The sequence below is a fragment of the Acartia tonsa genome, chromosome 15 (genome assembly GCF_053477335.1).
Source record: "Acartia tonsa isolate MP-2025a chromosome 15, ASM5347733v1, whole genome shotgun sequence".
NCBI classification, from domain to species: domain Eukaryota; kingdom Metazoa; phylum Arthropoda; class Copepoda; order Calanoida; family Acartiidae; genus Acartia; species Acartia tonsa.
Genome location: NC_137274.1, coordinates 6,723,615 through 6,746,239, shown reverse-complemented (window position 1 = coordinate 6,746,239; position 22,625 = coordinate 6,723,615). Strand labels below are relative to the sequence as shown.

The 22,625-nt window shown below is 32.2% G+C and overlaps 1 protein-coding gene across 2 annotated transcripts; it reads right to left on the bottom strand.

Moving 5' to 3' along the window:
- Positions 1 to 7,577: 7,577 nt before the first annotated feature.
- Positions 7,578 to 21,383, bottom strand: LOC145307321 (uncharacterized). 2 transcript variants are annotated; one of them, XM_080149701.1, is made up of 15 exons: positions 21,290 to 21,383; positions 19,483 to 19,502; positions 19,053 to 19,105; positions 18,162 to 18,239; positions 17,587 to 17,662; positions 17,273 to 17,344; positions 16,193 to 16,263; positions 15,559 to 15,641; positions 14,982 to 15,049; positions 12,928 to 12,978; positions 12,204 to 12,317; positions 10,053 to 10,107; positions 8,990 to 9,029; positions 8,211 to 8,293; positions 7,578 to 7,732 (listed from the first exon to the last, which is right to left on the bottom strand). In XM_080149701.1, exons 1-15 carry the CDS (start codon positions 21,380 to 21,382, stop codon positions 7,610 to 7,612), a joined length of 1,080 nt encoding a protein of 359 aa, XP_080005827.1. In that variant the 5' UTR covers position 21,383; the 3' UTR covers positions 7,578 to 7,609. The 2 variants fall into 2 exon arrangements, with proteins under 2 accessions (XP_080005827.1, XP_080005828.1); XM_080149702.1 differs by having other exon boundaries at positions 15,559 to 15,626.
- Between the last annotated feature and the right edge of the window lie 1,242 nt (positions 21,384 to 22,625).

Below are 22,625 nucleotides of genomic sequence, written 5' to 3'. Positions count from 1 at the left end.
TGATATGTTAGGATTTTTTGTGATTTCTCTTGGGAGGGTGGTGGCACCCCCTTCCAAAATAGTTATAAACCTTCCCAGGACCTATGAGAAGCTACCCTGTTAAGGAGAGCCTGATCGGTTCCGCGGTTAGCGATATCATTCGGTACACACAAACAGACAGATAGACAAACAGACATCCTGTTACTTTATTATAAGGATAATTCAAAAACAGATTTAAGTAAATATATCCTTATAATAAAGTAACAGGATGTCTATTTGTTTGTCTGTATGTTTTTAGGTTTGTACCGAAGGATCTCAATAACCGCTGAACTGATATGATTCTCCTTAACATTGTAGCTTCACATAGGTCTCAGGAAGGTTTATAACTATTTTTGGGGAAAGTTTCAACACCTCACCAAGAGAAATCACCAAAAAATCGAGAAAAACAATTTTCCGTGCAGACTTGAACGCTACATAGACAGTTATTTCTCAAATTAAATATTTGAAATAAAAAAAAACAAACATTTGAAGTGCTACTAGAAGCCTCTAGGGGCGTAGCCGTTAGTGATAAAATAACATTCTAATCGTATTAGATTTTAATACCTTCATGTAACAAATATCGAGGTGGGGTGTACAATTGTAGTAAAGACCATTATCAAGGGCAGGGTAGGTAGGGGGGTAGACAATAATTAATGTAGGTAATTAATGTAGGTAATTTACTTTCACCATCGGTCTGTCAGTCTTTATGCTCAATAAAATAAGGTTTTGTATTCATTTTTTAGTTTTTTTAGCCGGTACCTTTGGCACCTCGAGGCTAAAAAACTAGTTTTAATCTCATAATTGTACTTTCTATATCCGCGGAAAGCCGTTTATAATACGATGCGAGAAATAACTATTCTTGTATTACAAATATTCCAAGTCAATTTGTTTCAAACTTTAAATTAAAAAATTAAATGAGTTTCAAAAAGAAAATGTTTGAGGTTTCATTGAAGCGCTGGAAAGTGTCATGTGTGATGTCATAAAATACGTCTGAAAATGAGGGATGAGAGGAGAAGTGGGAAAGGAAACCCCTTAAAAAGAAATGGATTTAGATGTGTTATAACTTTTGCAGACGTCATTGGGCTCCGAATATGAAATGAATAAAACAAGTATGACAACAAAACAAAAGCAAAGCTTTAAAACCATACCGTGAGAAACGAACATTAACACGTGTGGAGTTTCAGGACTTAATAAAAAGAATATTATTTTGTAAGTCTAAACCATATTTATATAAAATTGTTGCAAAATTGCCCAAAATAGAGGATACTGTTAGCGTCAGCAAGGGAAATAGTTACATAAAGAGATTGGACAAATAGAAAAAATAAAAATATTCGTACCTCAGATAGTCTCTAATGACACTCTTAAAGGTTGCGCGGCTTGTGTTAATGGTAGAAAAAAAGTATGCATACCTTTAGAACTGCTATGGACTCTAGGTTTAGGAAATATAAAAACCCTTTTTGTGCTATGTATAGTTTAGGAGCTACTTGTTAAAATGCCCCAACTGACTTAAACTTGACTTGCGAGTAAATCATTAAAGATTAAAGTATTTAATAAAAATGAATACCTTTTTAAAATTTTAATTGCGCGGCTTGTGTTAATAGTAGAAAAATGTCATGCATAACATTAGAACCGCTATAAGAGCTAGTTTTTAAAAAATAAAAAAAATGAGCTACTTGTAGTTTAGAAGCTACGTGGTAAAATGTTCATACTGACTTAAAACTTGACTTGAGAGTAAATCATTAAAGATTAAAGTAAAGGGTGTGCAATTAAAAAATGTATTTTATATACATTTTTAATTGAAACTGCGCGGCTTGTGCTTTATTAGAAACAAAAACTATATATATCTTTAAAACCGTCTTAGCTATAGTTTTTGGAAATATAACTTCCATTTTTGTCATATTTGTAGTTTAGGAGCACGTTGAAAAATAAAAAATGTGAGAAAAGTTTAATAATCAAACTGTTGCATTTTAAATCAGTTTGGACATTCTAACACGTAGCTCATAAATTATACATACCTCAGGTATAAATCTTATATTTCCAAATAATGGAGTTTAGAACGATTCAAACTGTATGCATAACATTTTTCTACCATTAACACAAGCCACGCAATTTGAAGTTTAAAAATCTACGCTCACCCTTTATATCGGTATAAAATATTTGTGTGGGAATGAGTAAATGGATCAGTGAGTCATGATAAAAATATTATAAAACAGTGATTGAAATTTTGATAATAACCAAATGTTTTAAAATAAATATGTTAATAATTCGCAAAAAATTCTTTATCATTCATCAGAGATTGACAATCAGATGTAACAAAAAGTGGCATATTTAAAATAAATAAATATTTAATCTAAATTTAATTATAAAATATCAAGGTAATTGTATATTTAACAAGGATGATAACATTCTAAATTTTAACTAAATTAGTTGTAAAACTGCTTAAATAATTACACTGTTTTAGGAAATACTTATATTTTTAAGACTTGATTATAGAGATGCTTCGCTTATAACATTGTACCTTTTTATAATAAGAATCAGTATTCCAAAAATCAAAAAAATCATATTTTAAATGGACGTACGAACTTTCTGGTAACGAATATAGAGTTGCTGCGCTTTCTAAGTCGGACGTAACTAGCATAGGAATCATCATGCACAGTTTGAAATCCATAGGACAATTCTAACATGCCTAAATTAGCGGAAAAAGCTATCCATTACGGACGGACCGGAATAATAGAAAAGCTTTGCTTTTAATAATATGACTTTATAGTAGGATTGTATAAAGTAGTAAAGGATTAAAATGTCGTATGGGTGATTTGCACCTGGACTGAACAGTAAACTTGTTAACTCAAGGCCAGACTCTTGGTCCTTCACCTCATACCCGTGGTACAGTACATTACAGACAACCAACTCTCTGTGATGCACGACCTTTGTCTGAGAAGTCCTAACTGTGCATGGTAACGAGTTGTGCCTGTTTTGGGCCAAGGCATTCCCCCCCACTCTAACTATTTACGTCGAGCATCTGACATAGTAGCAGTGGGAACCATTTTAAACGTCTTTAGTTATAACGCGGTGTCGGACTGAGATTCGAACCTAACACCTTCCTGACGACGAGCGGATGCGCTACGTGTTGAGCCAGGTTTGCAGGTAAAGGATTAAAAACTGAGATACATAAGTGAAAGTTGCGCTACTTATAACAATGATATAACAAAATTTATGCAAAGTTAAAAATATTAAATTGATAAATAACATAATCCTATTATATAAGGTTATAAGATTTTTTTGTTTGTAGCGAAGAATCTTGCTAACGCTTAACGACTTAACCTTACAGCTCCTTTACAGTAAAGCTTCATATAGGTCACGAGATGGTTTTAGGCTATTTTAGTTTTTATAAGTAATTCCTAGTAGAGTTTTTTTCTGCATTTCCAAATACCTACGAATGTAGAGCCCATAGATGCTAGGGGCACAACTGCTAATATTTTATACAAAGTAAAAGGATGTCTAACCGTCAGAAGCTTATAATCTCGATAACCGCTGAACTGATTAGGCTCTATTCTTCAGAAAATATACGGATCTTGTGATGACCACTTTATAATTCACTTTGTAAGTCTATTAACATTCCTGATTTTTATTTTTAGAAGAGCTTTAAGCTACTCTATAGTTCTAAATATCTGTCCGTCTGAAGTTGAGAAAACTTGATTTTTTCGGCTCATATTTAAGATAATAGATTCAATTATAGTAGCAAAGCAACTCTATAGTTTGCAAGGTCCGTCCGTCTGTCCCTCCAACAATTAGTAATAAGGGTAAGTGTGAGTTTCTCGGTTTCTATCTAAGATAGACTGCTAAAACTTCTTGTCAACATTATTAAACATCTATGGTTTTTAGCAGGTTTTTGGCTATTTCTTTTATATTTTTAACATTTCCCCCATAACTCTTGTTTTAAACAGTTTTGTATCTAGGCATATCAAAATTTAAAAAATATAAAATTTTAAAGAAAACGAAGCTAGTAAAAGTGGCTGACTCAGATTATGACGTCCAAAGTTTGATAAACTTTGGGTACTTTGATTGAATATAGATTGGACTGGCAGAATTATAACTTTTCATAAAAATTGTAGAATAAAAAATATCCCATGATAAATATGAGTATCATTGCAAAATGTAGAATAAGAAAATTGAGGAGCAATATTTAGTTAACATATGATGCACCTATTTTACTTTTTAAAAGTTTTTTACAGGAGTAAGGTATCTCCAACAAGCGAAATATGTCTAAAATAAAATTTGTTGGTCAAATGTAGAGGTTGTCAATTCTATGATGTGTTGACCCCCAAATTAAATATATGTAGGTTTTGTGATTTTTTTTCTAAATCAATTTTGTTGTTGGTATAATCTGATCATTTTTTTATCATTATCACAAATTGATTTTTTCCTGAATATTAATTATGAACAAATTTTGAGAGTGTCTTGATATCTTTTGGTTCCGAGAAAATATGTAGATAATATACTCCCCAATTATTTACTAGTTTAAGAACTTTGGGTACTTTAATTAAACATAGATTGGTTTTCTATTAAATACCAATCTTTCCACCAATAAAAAAGGGGTAATTTTGTTATCATTAGGGCTGTACATTTATTATCGTCCATTGTCTTATTCCTTTAAAAATATACAAGATAAAAGGGGGTGGGAAAGCAATACACTCCCCTCATTCAAAAGCAGGCCATAAAAAAAGAAGGACAAACTTCCTATTACTTTTATGTAAATATTTTAGTTTGATAAAGGTTGCGTGATTTTTTATTATAAATTATATCAAATACAATATTTTAAAACCTTTTTTTATGGCCTTCTTTTGAATAAGAGCTTTACTTATAAAAAATATTGTCCCCCCCGCTCTTTAATAGTTAATTTACCTTATTAAGCAAAACATTGTATACTTTTGAACTTTAGAAAGGTAACAAAATATTATAAATTAATTCATAGATTTTTCACAAAAAAATGTTAGAAGATTTTTTTCCTAAAAAATATTTAATTTTTTGATTAAGTTAGGTTCGTTTGTAACAGATAGCTATTATTAAAGCATGTTAGAGTTGTCCTATCGATTTCAAACTGTACATTATGGTTTCTGTATTCAGTTATGAAAAATTTTATTGTGCAACTGCATCTGTAGAACTTTTGTCATAAAGAAATTTGTGAATCTTTTTCTAATACAGATGTAGTTTTAAATTTTATTAAGCGGTTTCTTTTCTCTTACAGAATTTCCAACTAGAAAAAAGGTGTACCAATTTTTTGCTTCCTTACCCCTTTTATTGTGCAACTTTTTTCCGTATGTCTTTTTTTATTTATAGAATAGACAAACAGATAGAAGAAAAGACAGACAGACATGCAGACATACGACAAACATTTTCTGTAGGTCTTTTAAAAGCGAAGCTTTTCTATAAGTAGGGTAGGTCCGTCCACACGTCCGTCTGGAAAGGATAATTTTTACCTTCATTTAGGCATGTTTGAATTGGCATATGAATTTCAAACTTTGCATGGTGAATCCTGTAGTAGTTAGGTACGATTTAGAAAGCGTAGCAACTCTATAATCGTTATCAGAAAGCCCGTACGTCCTTTCAAAACAAGTTGGTTTTTTAACTTGTTTAACAACAGATTGGCTATTCTATCGTATGACGTCATAATCTGTGGAGGGACTTTGATGTTCTTCTTGAAAAAAAAAAGAGTCCCCCCCCCCCCGCCCCAATCCACCCTGATTAATTATGGCTGATATTATACAATCATTGTTGAGAACCAGCTTATATGATCAACGAAAATAATAATAAGAAAATCACGAAACCTATACCTTATTCCTGGATGAGAATTGATAAAACTGCCCCCCTTATTACCCAAAACCCTGTGGAGCCTAGACCCGCAGTGCTCTAACCCGACAAGCTACCAATAACACAATATAACTTAACCTAACCTGTGGTGGATTCTTAAAAAAATTTTGCCTCACTAAAAATTCTTTGCCTCACTAAAATCATTGACTCTCGCTAAAAATTTAGATGGGATAATTTTGCCTCACTATTTAAGCGAGGCAGTGAGTAAATTTTTTTTTAAGAATTCGCCTCTGATCACAGTAATTTAAATGACAAACTACCCTCAACATGAGCCATTCCTAATCATAAAACTAATTTAAAATTTTTAAAAATTCAAATTTATGTCAAGGTAATAATAATACAATGAAAAACTACTAGGGATCTAAAAGGATAAGACAATGCCCGATAAATTGATGTACATCCCAAATGATGATATACAAAATTATTCCTTCTGTACATTTAAATTAGTAGTTAAAATATTAGGACACCCAAATTAATAAACAACCAATCAAATTTCACTCAAGTCCCTAAAAATTATTAGGTCATAAAATAAGGAACATTATTATAAACTTATGGGGGCTATTATTATTAACATATCATTCTCAATGTCCTCTCTATCTCTAAAAAACTAACAATTTTCAGTGGGTTTAAGAGCTGGACAAGACTCATTGAGGAAATAAACCAATTATTTTAGATATTTTACCTGTATGGAAAGTAAAGAAAACAAGCTACCCAAAGAAGATCTAACAAAGTATTTCAAAAAAAAATTTCAAAGATTTTTCACAAAAAGTTTGGAAGATTTTTTTTTCTCAAAGATTATTTAATTTCTAAAAGTATACTATACATATAGGGGGTAAGGGGGGGGGGAGTTAAACGCCAACTATCTTGGAATGTCCGTCTGAATTTTGTAAGGTATGGTCCCTTTAGGGACATTTCGTAGTATTTTTACAGTAGATTTTCTCCTATTTCTAACCCCTGTGGGGCCAATCCATGACGGGGCGGCAATCACCTAACCTTACCTAATCTAACCTAATATAATTAATCAAACTGTGAAAATTCATAAAGCGAATCTCAACAAATCATAAAGCCAGAAAATCAGTTTATGAAACAGAAATATGATTAAAAATAGCTGTATTTATTTGCAAAACTGCTAAAATATTGGACGCTTCTTAATAATAAGGACATATTCACATTCACTATACTTTTATAATCACTTAAAAATCATCATTCATAAAATACAGAGTTTAACGATAATATAAAATGTAAAAAAATTATGTATGAATTGTTTAGATGCTGACCATCTGGTAATTGTTATAAAGATGATATATTATTTCTAGTAGTTATTTCTCTTGCAAGTTTGTAGGTGCTGGTACCCTTCACCAAAATGGAAAAGCTACATCGTATAGGAGAACCATATAGGTTCAGTTATTAGGGAGATCTTTGTAAAGACAGACTTTCTGTTATTTTTAAAGAAGAATTATTGATTTATTATTACTTAGATCTTACACAAGATTATCATGTACTCTAATAAAGTGAAACTTATAGCTGGCCAAAATAATGACCCCACTATCCTCTTTAACACATGACTGAACTGACTAATTAATGATGTCCATGGTAGCAACCTAGATTGACGACAATTTTTCCTGTCCTAATATCCACGTATATTCTATATCCATTATTATAGTTTATTGTTATTTTCTATCTAAACTATATCACAGTTTATACTTTATATTTTCTTATAAAATTACAATATAAGTCCAGCTTTAGCAGCTATATCATTTCTAACAAATAATTCATTTGTTAATTTGAAAGATTTCATCTCCATGCTTTTCTTGTCTCTGTAAATATATTGCTTCTCATCCCCCACCTTAAAATAGATTTTGCAAAGGATATTGCAAGAAAATTGATGTATTAACCATGATGTCCAATCAGACACAATAAACCGTCCAATTTAAAAAGAAAATTCTAGCAGACAATTATTTTTATTTCTATTTGGTCACATATTATTCAATGCAACAAATTTTTGTACAAAGAAACTTTCCAATCAAGCTAAAATGTACACTTTCTATCCAATAGTGTGGTCGAATTCTCTTGGGAGGGTGCGGGTACCCATCTTTAACATAATTTTAAAACTCTCATAGACCTATACAAAGCGTCACTATGAAGAAGAACCATCAGCGGATAGCGGGATCCTTTGCTACAAACAAACAGACGTTCTCTTACTTTCATATAAGGATAACATATACACTACAAATGACTTTGTCTGTTCATCTTTCTGTTTTTATATCTTAGTTTCGTATTGTGATTGCTTAATTATATTTTCATTTTGTCAAGCATCAATTTACCTTATGAACGTTTGGAAAATGTGTGTATCCTCTTTCACTCAAATACTTTATCAAATCATCCAGAGATCCTTCAGTTCGAATCCCTGGACAAAAAAAAGAAAATTAGATCAAATAACAGATACTAAATTAAGGATAAGGTATTCAATGTATCATTAATTAAAAGTAATATGATGTATGTTTGTTTTTCTGTGTGTGTGTAGTTTAAGATATCACTCTGTTGGACTCATATGGGCCTTCTTTGCGATGCTGTAAGTATTGGTGCAAATAATGGGGACAAATTTCATATTGATTTGACGGGTATGTATACTTTGACGTAACTAGGGGAAAATTGGTACCCTAAACCCCATCTCTTTTCTTGGGAGTTTCCTTCCCCCTTCCCTTTTTCTTTCCCTTCACTTGTGGCGTAAAAAATAAGCCCCGTCAAATCAATTTGAAATTTGTCCCCATTTTTTGCACCAATACTTACAGCAGCCTTCTTTGCAGATAAACATGTAGGTTCAAAGAAGTTTTACAATTTTTATTTATTTAATTAATAATTATAGATCTATAGACGATTTATGTCAGCGATATAGAGCCAACTTTTTTTGCCGGCTCCGCGCAGGATTCGCCCCTAGCTAAAAATTATATTAGACTTAACGTTGAAAAAAAAACTGTGATGCCATTGTTAATTATAAGCAGCATCTGTGAAAAAAAGCGGCTACGGATAGACATGGCTGATTTATATTTAATTACATAAGGTACTTTAGAAACTGATTTAATTTCAGTGGAAAAGTACTCACCTAAGAAATGGCTTTCTATGCTCATAACTTGAATATCAACCTAAAAAATGAATAGGAAATGAATAATATGTTGTTTTTTGTCAAGTCTAAGTGTGTCCTATCCCTATTGGCGTGTAGTTGTAGGGCCCTAATAATTCAAACCAAAACTAACCTTATATGAGAATACCAATATGCTTTGAGTTAGTTTCCTTGCGTCATATTTCTAAGTAAATTTGTTATTAAGAAATAGTTATAAATAGTATTATAGACAGCTTGCCGCAGATATTAATAATAAAAAATCATAGTATTAAAACCCATGAGCTTACATAATATTATTATTCTAATGGTTTTTATTTTAATATTTGTGGAAAATGATTGTTCATTCGAAACTATACATGATTTTTCAGTATAACTAAGAACCAGTTCTAAACCAGTGTATATTAAACGGTTTCGAGGCCATACTGGAAAGACTGCAATAATAGTTATTTCTTTCATTGTATTATAAACCGCTTTCCGCGGATATAGAATGTACAATTATAAGATTAAAGACAGTTTTTTTAGCCCCGTGGTACCGAAGGAACCGGCTAAAAAAACTGGTTTTAATCTTATGATTGTACATTTCTATATTCGTAGAAAACTGGATATAATACGATGCTAGACATAGTTTTTTTTATGTATGGATGAGAACCGGTTCCTATCCACCGGATTCGAATGAATACGAGAAAATTAAAATATTAATTAGTTTTAAGATTGGTTGTATCCCATGCCCGCACTTTTATTATAGTTAGTATCAGCTTGCTGTTAGAGTCTGAACCCCACCGCTTTTAACTAAAGACGTTTTAAATAGTACATATGTATGTCAGGCAAGTAATCAATAGTAAGAATATGTGTAATGCCTTGGTCAAAAAACAGGCACAATTCATCAACTTGACAGTAAGGAAGGATAAAGATTATGCAATGATTGATTGTCTGTTAGGTGTAACTTTACCCTATACTTCGTGTGCTTGCTCAGACATCCTTAGTTGCTGGACCTGACGTTACAGTGTACTGCAGCCTCTTCCATACAATGTAATAAATAAGGTACCTTATCCCATGGAATAGATTCCAGCACTTGAAATTCTCCTCCCTCTATATCTAAACTAGATGATAACAATATTATATTTTATATTATATACTAGCAGTTATGCCCCTAGAGGCCTCTAGTGGCACTTTAAATGTTTTTTTTAATAATACATTACTGACGTAAGAGGGGATGTACGGACAGACCGGAATGCGAGTATAGAGTAGCTTCGACGCAATAATATATCAATAATCTAACACAGGTATTTCATAAAAAAATACAAGATTTATTATACATTTAACTGGTCAGAATAGGCAGAATAATAGGATGTTTATTTATTGAATATAGTTTAATATTATATCAATTAAAAGCTTTGGCGTCACGTTTCTGTATGGGACAGAAACCACGTGCACAGGGATAAGGAGTTAAGACTGTCGACAACCTAGTCATATAGGTATACAGTCTACCGAATGCAAGCTAGTGGTGAGATGTTCACACAAAGGCCTACATAAATCAACTGACTCCTGGATACAGCAGGATGGGACATGGTGGCGGTTATCAGTGTAGGTCTGGCTCGGTTGGAGAAGTAGAGGAATGTGGACAGGGATAGAAATGTATAAACTTGAATGAAGAAGGCACCATGCCACATTACTTTGCTATGTTGGGTTCAAGTCTCTACGATACATATCTATGAATCTTTCAAGTCTCTGCGTAAAAAAAATATTTTTTTTGTTATTTCTCTTGGGAGGGTGGTGGTACCCTCCCCCAAAATAGTAATAAACCTTTCCAGGAGAAGCTATCCTGTTAAGGAAAACCCAATCAGTTCAGCGGTTAGCGAGATCCTTCAGTTCAAACAAACAGACAAACCAATAGACATACACACATCCTGTTACTTTATTATAAGGATTAACTAAATAGTGTAATGGGTGAAATTCTATCAAATTTATTAGACTAGCCTAAGAAATTTTATAGAATTTTTCCCAATTTAATTTTTGAAAAAAGCATTTTTTAGAGAGCTGACATGCAAAATACTTCTTAGAGGTTGCATGTGTTTTTTTTTCTTCGACTTTCTTTCTAACAATATTTCTACTTTTACGAAGCTTTTCTATAATTAGGGTCGGTCCGTCCGTCACGGATAGCTTTTTTCGTTAATTTAGACATGTTAGAATTGTCCTATCGATTTCAAATTTTGCATGGTGATTCCTTTAGTAGTTAGGTACGATTTAGAAAGCGTAGCAACTCTATAATCATTACAAAAATGTCCGTACGTCCATTTTAAACATGTTGATTTTTTTACATTTTTAACAACAAATTTGTATGTGACCTAATTATCCGATTGGTCTGATTTTTGGTATACTGATTCCTGGGACAACAAAGTACAATATTATAAGCGAAGCAACTCTATAATCAAGTCCTAAAAATGTAAGTATTTCCATAATCATTATCCTGTATCAAGCAGTTTTTCAACAAATTTACTTACAATTTTGCCTTGACTCTTATACATTCGCATTCTGATTATTCAGTTCTGACATTATACAAGTGTTAATGTCCGTTTGTCCAACCGTTTCAAACTTCGCTTTTATGGATGTTGTCATCCTTGTTTTTTACAAACCTCAGAGGAAATTTTATCATATCAACATAACAACGGAATTATTCAGAAAAAATATTCTGTAATTACAACTGAATTTTTGTGATTTATTCATGAGAAAGACGTCAAGTCTATAATTTGTGGAAAACAATGATAATTTCCTAAATTCAACAAATGACCATAAAGTTTCATGCCAACACAGAGTGTTAATATGTCTTTTAAAGTTTTTCACCAAGAAAAAAACCTTCAAACTCAAAAACATTAATAAAAAAATGCTCCAATGAAAACCTGCTAACCTTTCTTGTATTACATGTTGCAACATGCATTATTGATAGAACAAGAATATGACGGTGAAGGTTTCGTGATTATTAGATTATTTTTGTTCATACAGAATGTTTTAAATACAACAAAAGCATTGCTTAATTTATTAATTAATCAAAGCCTTAAAAATAAATATTTTTATTTGCAGAAATCTCACATTTCCTATTAAGAAAATAGGAAATAGTATATTAATTTCTGTCAGGGGTAAGTGGGTTCAAAAAACAATACTTTGTTCTAATTCCCTCTTTATCTATCCATCTATTTACCTCATATAATTAACAGTTGGGTTTCCGAGAGCCAATAGGAGTGAATACAGGGGTAGACACTGGAATTCCATGCTCCCGGGGGAGGGCTCATCATATACGGCTTGAGTTTCAAAACTTATAAATAAATACGAATTATAACATTGCGGTATTCATTGAAATAAATTGGTAAGGTTTTTTTTACTTTGCTTGAGTTAAGACATTGGGAGGTTAAAAGCGGAAATGCAGGCCTTCCTAATTTAAATTTCAACCCCCTCCCCACCCCTTACCCCCACTGAACTGAAACGATTCTCCAGGTTAGGGAAGCATTACACAGGGACGGTTTTAGGCTACTTCATTAAAAATTTTAGGCATGGTTTAAAGCTATTCTTTTTTTCCTTCCTTACCTCTTTAAAAACAAAGCGCCTGATGCACAGTCACTAGTCTTCATAGAAAAAAAAAGGTTGTCTATCTGTATATAGCAAACAATCTCTCTACCCTCCTAACCGATATGCAATGAAGCCTCTCATTAGTCCAGAAAAAGTTTTAACTGTTTTTAGGTAGGATTCCTCTTTCAAATCAAAACTTTTTCTTTTTAAATGAGAATCTTTACCAAAGTTCCCTTAGATGCCTGTAGTTAACTAATTCAAGGTGAGTTACTTGTAGCCTTCTTCTTTCATTACATATATTGACTGACAGTGATATACCCTTATTATAGAATGGCTACGTGTCTAAAGACATTACTCACTTATATGTAGATAGTGATGGATAGTCTGTGTTAGCCAAACATACACGTGAACTAAAATATATAAAACTCTTAGGGCACAGCTCCTAGCCTCTAGGAGCTGTGCCCTAAGAGTTTTGATCAATAAAAGTTTTTGAATTATAGATTTTAAAAAAATTGGGGGGGGGGGCCGGGTGGGTGGGTTATTCTATACCCCTTTTTTATTTTTAGTAAAAAATTTTTTTTGAGGTTTTGTTTTCATATTTTTGGGGGGTTTGAGATGTCCCAACCTCCAATAAAATAGCTTAAAACCATCCCAGGACCAGTAGGTATATTCCCTGAAGAGTAGAGTCTAATCGATTTAGTGGTTACTGATATCTTAAGCTTCAGACAGACAGACTGACGGACAGACAGACGGACAGATAGACAGACGGAGAGACAGACGTACAGACAGACGGATAGACAGACAGACAGACAGACGGACAGACGGTTAAAAATTGAATTATTTATTTATCGCATCATTTTACAGACAGCTTTCCATGGATATTAAAATGATTAAATAATTTTTCATTGAAGCTAAGAACTGGTTCTAATCCAACAGATACTAATCTGGAAGCCATGCTGGAAAATATTCTAACTATATATATTATGCATTACCTTGCTATGTTAATATGTTTATGCATTACCTTGCTATGTTTCTTTGTTTATGCATTACCTTGCTATGTTTCTATGTTTATGCATTACCTTGCTATATTTCTATGTTTATGAATTACCTTGCTATGTTTTTATGTTTATGCATTACCTTGCTATGTTTCTAAGTTTATGCATTACCTTGCTATGTTTCTTTGTTTATGCATTACCTTGCTATGTTTCTATGTTTATGCATTACCTTGCTATGTTTCTATGTTTATGAATAACCTTGCTATGTTTCTATGTTTATGAATTACCTTGCTATGTTTCTATGTTTATGCATTACCTTGCTATGTTTCTATGTTTATGCATTACCTTGCTATGTTTCTTTGTTTATGCATTACCTTGCTATGTTTCTATGTTTATGCATTACCTTGCTATGTTTCTATGTTTATGAATTACCTTGCTATGTTTCTATGTTTATGAATTACCTTGCTATGTTTCTATGTTTATGCATTACCTTGCTATGTTTCTATGTTTATGCATTACCTTGCTATATTTCTTTGTTTATACATTACCTTGCTATGTTTCTATGTTTATGCATTACCTTGCTATGTTTCTATGTTTATGCATTACCTTGTTATATTTCTATGTTTATGAATTACCTTGCTATGTTTCTATGTTTATGAATTACCTTGCTATGTTTCTATGTTTATGCATTACCTTGCTATGTTTCTATGTTTATGAATTACCTTGCTATGTTTCTATGTTTATGCATTACCTTGCTATGTTTCTATGTTTATGCATTACCTTGCTATGTTTCTATGTTTATGCATTACCTTGCTATGTTTCTTTGTTTATGCATTACCTTGTTATATTTCTATGTTTATGAATTACCTTGCTATGTTTCTATGTTTATGAATTACCTTGCTATGTTTCTATGTTTATGCATTACCTTGCTATGTTTCTATGTTTATGAATAACCTTGCTATGTTTCTATGTTTATGCATTACCTTGCTATGTTTCTATGTTTATGAATTATCTTGCTATGTTTCTATGTTTATGAATTACCTTGCTATGTTTCTATGTTTATGCATTACCTTGCTATGTTTCTATGTTTATGAATTACCTTGCTATGTTTCTATGTTTATGCATTACCTTGCTATGTTTCTTTGTTTATGCATTACCTTGCTATGTTTCTATGTTTATGAATTACCTTGCTATGTTTCTATGTTTATGAATTACCTTGCTATGTTTCTATGTTTATGAATTACCTTGCTATGTTTCTATGTTTATGAATTACCTTGCTATGTTTCTATGTTTATGAATTACCTTGCTATGTTTCTATGTTTATGCATTACCTTGCTATGTTTCTATGTTTATGCATTACCTTGCTATGTTTCTATGTTTATGCATTACCTTGCTATGTTTCTATGTTTATGCATTACCTTGCTATGTTTCTATGTTTATGAATTCCTTTTTCGTAGTAATAAGGATGTGGCTCTACCAGTAGGCCCTGAAAGTTTAATAAAAATCCTAATTAAAAAGAAACAGGAAGTGGTTATCTGTGTGTATCTTATTAACTGATGAACCGATATGAACCTTCTATACAAAATGTACCGATGTTCCAAAGGTCCAGAAAAGGTTTATAAATATTTTGAGAGTGAGTATTATCAACCTCTAAAGAGAAATCTAATTAGAAAAAGAATTTCCACAAAAAATATTATTACTTTTTCTTTTTGAAATTAAAGTGAAGGGATTAGGGTTGCCTCGCACCCTTCATTCAAGTGCCACTTAAGGCCACCATGGGGCATAGCTGCTAATATTATATCAAGTAGTAAGTTTTTTTGTTAGCCTTTCATGCAAGATCTCATAGAGTTCTCCATTTTAGGAAAGTTTCACATAGAACTAAGAATTTTTGATATTATCCTCTTAGGAATTATTTTTTGAAAATTAGAGTTTTGATACCAACCTCAGCGATGCCTATGATTCTTAGCCTTTTCTGAGATCTTAAGCTATGCTTACCGTCCAGTTGTATTTTAATTCAAAATAAAGAGAAGTAGACTGGTCTTCAAAATCATAGCCTCCAGCTTCTATAAAAAATCCATCTAAAAAGAAATAAGAAGTATAAATAAATTTATTTAATAACTTTAAAACAAACAGCCAACCCTTTGTTTGCAGGACCTTTGCCCAGAAGTCTTAACTGTCCATGGTAATGAATTGCGCCTGTCGTAGGCATTCTCTGAATCTTATTTAATACTGTCGAGCATCTGCATGATATAGAAGCAGGAGGTACAACTCTTTAGTTAATATTATATTAGTTTTGGCCGAGAATCGAACATATCACCATCACTAGAACTTTACAGTGCTGCAAACCAAGGATCTAAAGGGATAAGACATTGGCCGATAAATTGATGTACATCCCCAATGATGATACACAAAATTAACCCTTCTGTAGATTAACATTAGTGGTTGGAACGTTTGAACACTCAACTTAATAAACCAACCAATCCAAATTCAGTATAAGTCCCTAAAGTTGTTAGGCCATATGGTAAGAAAAGGTTATTGTAAAACTTTGGGGACTAATGAATGTAATAAACAGCACATTGTCCCCTCTTTCTCTGGTTGCATACACTCCTTTACCCAATCAAGTGATTACCTTTTAATTTTCCTTTGAATATAAGATTGTCGACATCTAAGGCTTGTGAATCACCAAATCTTGTTGGATCACTGAAAAAAAATTTAAAAAATTGCAACAAAAATGATTTGGAACTATATGCAAAGTTTTTAGACACACAGAAAACTGTCCCGAATTTGTATTAATTTTGAGGAACAAGACTCCAGTTACGTCATCAAGAGGCTCTGTATTCCAAGTGGGAGATAAGAGTTCAGTAAAGTAGAATTTTTTTTATCCAAATTATAATGATAAAAGCAAAGCACTAAAAAGGTAGGACAAACGGACATTAACACTATATAGTGTCAGAAAATAAATGTATAAGAGTTGAAGCAAAATTGTAAGTAAATTTGTTGAAAAACTGCTTGATATAGGATAATGTTTATGGACATACTTACATTTTTAGGACTTGATTATAGAGTTGCTTCGCTTATAACATTATACTTTGTTGTCCCAGGTATTAACATACCAAAAATCAGATCAATCGGATGATTAGATCTCATAAAAATTTGTTGTTAAAAAAGTAAAAAAAATCAACATGTTTAAAATGGACGTACGGACATTCTGGTAATGATTATAGAGTTGCTACGCTTTCTAAATCGTACCTAACTACTAAAGAAGTCACTATGCAAAGTTTAAAATCTATAGTACAATTTTAACTTGCCTGAATAACAAATAAAGCTATCCGTCTGTTAATCTATCTATTAATTTATAATTAATAGTTGGAGTAAAACAAGGATGACTAGATCCATAAATATTGAGGCACATTAAATAATAAATGGAAATACGGACAAAGTGATTTAAACAGCAGATATTACGATACCTTTCAATTAGACTGTATATTTTTCAATAATTATATTTTGTTCCATGACTGACAAACCGACGGACAAAGTAGATTATAAACTGGATACTCATTGTTATATGCAATTTTCACAAAAAAAAACAGATATCTACCTAGAATAACAGACGAGAAAATCTCATTTCCCTCATACCTTTACAGATGAACGGATGGACGGACAGACTGAAGTTAATAATAGTGTAGCTTCACTACTAAAAAGTACTTACCTTAAAAATTCCTCTTTAGAAATTGACATATTCAATGGTAGGTTTGCGTTATTTCTATCCAGAAAATCTTTCCTGGAAAAAAAACAGTTTTTATGATATCTTCAGCAAAGCTTTCCAAACATATAATATCACCATAATATGATTTACGGAAAACACCACTAATGCCATGCTATATGCGCAACATTAAAAGTTAGAGTAAGGGTAAATGCCTTAGCCCTAATCAGGCGCAACCCATTATCAAGCATAGTTAAGAGTTAATTGTATGTTGTGTGTTACTTGTTATCAATACCCTGGTTGAATGGAAAAAAACTTACTGTATTACTTCTATTAATTGTGGAGAATCATATTTTAAACAACTCAACAGGGGATATCTTATCAGTTTCTGAACAGCTGAAAATAAGGATCGCAATATATGTAGTTACAAAGTTCTATAAATCAGACTTTTACAAATATTGTTTCAAAACACAAACATAGCTGAAACTAAACATGTTTAAAATTAACGTATGGACTTTCAGGTAAAGATTTCAGGTTTGAAATCGAAAGCGCAATATCTTAAACATATCTTAATTGATGATAAAAGCTATCCAATACGGACAACCCTTAATGTAAAAAAATGTTTTTTAAAAGCGAAGCTTTTCTATAATTAGGGTCGTTCCGTACGTCCGTCACACACGGATAGCTTTTTTCGTTAATTTAGGCATGTTATTATAATGAAGATTAAATGCTAAAGGTTACATAGAAATAATAGTTATTAAACACATTTTTTCGAGAATAAAATGTGCCAATAAATGATTTTCATTTTATTGTTAACATACATGATTTTTCAGTATGCCTCAGAACCGGTTTTAATCCAGCGATTGTATTCGCAGCCATAAGTGAAATTATTTACCTACAACTTTTTCTTTCGGAATATCTTGTCCACCTTTATTAAAATGTTTTACATCAACAGTGAAACCTGTTAAATCAACTGAAAAAAAAAACAAGAACAATTATTTACAACCGTTATTAATTATAAAAATCAGCTGAAAATTTAAACCTGACCCAAAAAGTTTTTCTCCGCGGCTGAGGTGCGTCTGCTGGGCCCTGTTTTGAAGTAAAGTATACTAGTGTAACTTAGCCCCCAAGAGTGAAGTGAATCTTAACCTCAAGTTCCCCTTCGAGCACAGAAAGGCCCCCCACCTTTTTTTTTCTAATTAATTGATTATAAAGGGTGGGGGGGATTTTTTTTATTTGTTTTTTTTTACCTAAGGTCAAGGTTAGGTTAGGTTATATTGAGTACTAGGTATTGTCGCAAAGTTATGGTACCTCATGGGGTTAGACAAAGGGACGGGGTTCACTGCTTTATAGACACTCTGGGGGAAAGTACTTTAGTTGTTTTACCATACCAGCCAAAATAAAGAAATAATCTAATGGAAACAAAAACCTTACTACTTTCTATAACAAGTTGTATCCTTACAATAAAGTAACAGGATGTTTGTGTGTATGTTTGTACCGAAGGATCTCGCTAACCACTGAACCGATTGGGTTCTCAACAGGGTAGCTTCTCATAGGTCCCGGGAAAGTTTATAACTATTTTCTTGGTGGTGGGGAAAATTCCAACCCCCCTAAAAAATGAAAAATACCCCCCCCCCAAAAAAAAAAATGTTTCCATCCCCCAAAATTTTTTTTTACTTTTTAAAAAATTTAAAATAAGAAATTGGGTTATCAAATTCAACTTCCCCCTCCTCAAAAGCCCCTAGAGGCCTCTAGGGGCGTAGCCGCTAGTAGAATAATAACTTACTGTAAGCATTCAAATTTGCTAATGGTCGTGCTGAATTTTCTGATTTCCACCGTCTAAAACAGATAATAAAATCCTAGTTAACCTTAGCAGTGGTACCACCTTAAATCTGCCACAGGACCAGTAGGTATATTCCCTAAAGAGTAAAGCCAAATCGGTTTAGTGGTTACCGAGATATTAAGGTAACTTTAACAATTAACAAGAATTTTAATAAAAAAAAAGATAATTTTAAAACATGCTTTAGTTATTTAGTTATTTAGTTACATAAGAAATCTAATAATACTTGGTCAATATATTCGTTATATACATAATATATATAATAGGCTTTAAAACAAAGTTGATTTGGTTAATCGTCTTCAAATGAAGTAACAAACTGACAAAATTTATTTACAGAGTAGCTGTGCTACTAAAATTAATTATTGAAATAAATTACCTAACTAAACCATATTTCCTTTTTAATTATTTCTTTTGAATTCGAACATTTCAAGCATTTTTTTGTCTGTAGGCAACTCTGTCTTTCTCTAGGTCTGTATTATGTCAGTATGTCTGTAACTATGTTCCTCTCTCTGTATTATGTCAGTATGTCTGTAACTATATTTCTCTCTTTGTATTATGTCAGTATGTCTGTAACTATGTCCCTCTCTCTATATTATGTCAGTATGTCTGTAACTATGTCTCTTTCTCTTTGTATTATGTCAGTATGTCCGTAACTATGTCTCTCTCTATGTATTATGTCAGTATGTCTGTAACTATGTCTCTCTCTTTGTATTATGTCAGTATGTCTGTAACTATGTCCCTCTCTCTGTATTATGTCAGTATGTCTGTAACTATGTCTCTCTCTTTGTATTATGTCAGTATGTCTGTAACTATGTCCCTCTCTCTATATTATGTCAGTATGTCCGTAACTATGTCTCTCTCTATGTATTATGTCAGTATGTCTGTAACTATGTCCCTCTCTCTGTATTATGTCAGTTTGTCTGCAACTATGTCCCTCTCTCTGTATTGTGTCAGTATGTCTGTAACTATGTCTCTCTCTTTGTATTATGTCAGTATGTCTGTAACTATGTCTCTCTCTATGTATTATGTCAGTATGTCTGTAACTATGTCTCTCTCTTTGTATTATGTCAGTATGTCTGTAACTATGTCTCTCTCTCTGTATTATGTCAGTATGTCTGTAACTATGTCTCTCTCTCTGTATTATGTCAGTATGTCTGTAACTATGTCTCTCTCTCTGTATTATGTCAGTATGTCTGTAACTATGTCTCTCTCTCTCTCTCTGTATTATGTCAGTATGTCTGTAACTATGTCCCTCTCTCTATATTATGTCAGTATGTCCGTAACTATGTCTCTCTCTCTGAATTATGTCAGTATGTCTGTAACTATTTCTCTCTCTGTGTATTATGTCAGTATGTCTCTAACTATTTCTCTCTCTCTGAATTATGTCAGTATGTCTGTAACTATGTCCCTTTCTCTGTATTATGTCAGTATGTCTCTAACTATGTCTCTCTCTGTGTATTATGTCAATATGTCTGTAACTATGTCTCTCTTTCTGTATTATGTCAGTATGTCTGTAACTATGTCCCTCTCTCTGTATTATGTCAGTATGTCTGTTACTATGTTTCTCTCTTTGTATTGTGTCAGTATGTCTGTAACTATGTCCCTCTCTCTGTATTATGTCAGTATGTCTGTAACTATATCTCTCTCTCTTTGTATTACGTCAGTATGTCTGTAACTATGTCTCTCTCTCTGAATTATGTCAGTATGTCTGTAACTATTTCTCTCTCTGTGTATTATGTCAGTATATCTCTAACTATGTCTCTCTCTCTGAATTATGTCAGTATGACTGTAACTATGTCTCTCTTTGTATTATGTCAGTATGTCTGTAACTATGTCTCTCTCTTTGTATTGTGTCAGTATATCTGTAACTATGTCTCTCTCTCTGTATTATGTCAGTATATCTGTAACTATGTCTCTCTCTTTGTATTATGTCAGTATATCTGTAACTATGTCTCTCTCTTTGTATTATGTCAGTATGTCTGTAACTATGTCTCTCTCTTTGTATTATGTCAGTATATCTGTAACTATTTCTCTCTCTCTGTATTATGTCAGTATATCTGTAACTATGTCTCTCTCTCTGTGTATTATATTTGTATACAACTCTGTAAGTATCTCTGCAACTCTTACAAGACTTATAAAGTAGTTTCAGTGCGAAATTTGTTTTGAATTCTGAATAATTTCCTGATGTCCCGATAACACTCTTCATTGTAATAAATTTCGCTGGCCGCGGTTATAATAATGGCAGAAAAATAAAGGCATTTCAGTTTTTCATTCATTTTATCTAAACATGAATCATAAGTACCGTTGTATTAGTAACATTTGTAACAAGGACGTTCAAGCTTTTTTTAATTATGGGTGGGGTAAAAATTTAAAATCAGGGAAAGCAGGAATGGGGAGGGGTCGATCCTCCTCTTAACAAGTATTTTTTAAAATTTTTGGTGAGGGGTCATTTTTTCACCATACCAGTACAGCACATTGCGAGATCCTTTCAGTACACACAGACAGACACACTTACAAATACCATGTTAGCTTAATTAATAATTAGTGTGTGGTTCTTAGGTTAGGTTAGGTTAAATAATTCTTAGAAGATCCCCGCAGGATAGTATCCACATTAGCCTGTCCCGGATTTGAAAAAATTTGTTAAAATTTTTGCCCCCAGCCATAATATAGTTGATTTATGCAAAATATTGACCCATGCAAAATATTTTTTCTGGAATGCAAAAATTGCGATGGTACAAGCACTGCAAAGTTTTTAAAATTTGCAAAAAAGACCTGTTTTTAAAGCTCTTGTACCATCTCAATTTTAAAGATTTTTACAAAATTTCAATTCTAGTGTGCCTATATAAACCTGAAATTTACCAAAAAAATGGGGGCAGTCTCAATTCTAACATATAATGGAAGAAGGTGTAGCAAGTAATTTTCCAAAGTAAAAATTGCCAGATTTCATACATAAATAATGGGGTTGGGCTGGAGTCGATAGATACAGATATCCGGCTGATTCATAATTCTGGATATCAAGTATTTAGGGTTATATTGACACACTAGAATTGAAATTTCGTAAAAATCTTTAAAATTGAGATGGTACAAACTTTTTAAAATCTGCAAAAAGACCGATTTTAAAGCTTTTGTTTCATCTCAATTTTAAAGATTTTTATGAAATTTCAATTCTAGTGTGTCAATATAAACCTAAATACTTGATATCCAGAATTATAGATCAGCCGGATATCTGTATCCATCCAATCCGGCCTAACCCTATTATTTGTGTATGAAATCTGGCAATTTTTACTTTGAAAAATTACTTGCTACACCTTTGTCCTTCATATGTTAGAATTGAGACTGCCCCCATTTTTTTTGGTAAATTTCAGGTTTATTTTGACACACTAGAATTGAAATTTTTTTAAAATCTTTAAAATTGAGATGGTACAAGAGCTTTAAAAACAGGTCTTTTTGCAAATTTTAAAAATTTTGCAGTGCTTGTACCATCGCAATTTTTGCATTACAGAAAAAATATTTTGGATG

Excerpts from the sequence above, each read along its gene's own strand:
- LOC145307321 (XM_080149701.1), bottom strand. The coding sequence starts at position 21,382 with ATGAATGAAAAACTGAAATGCCTTTATTTTTCTGCCATTATTATAACC. Across the intron at positions 19,106-19,482 it reads AGGAAATATGGTTTAGTTAG|ACGGTGGAAATCAGAAAATT; the intron begins GTAATTTATTTC and ends TATCTGTTTTAG. Across the intron at positions 9,030-10,052 it reads AATCTATTCCATGGGATAAG|GTTGATATTCAAGTTATGAG; the intron begins GTACCTTATTTA and ends TTCATTTTTTAG.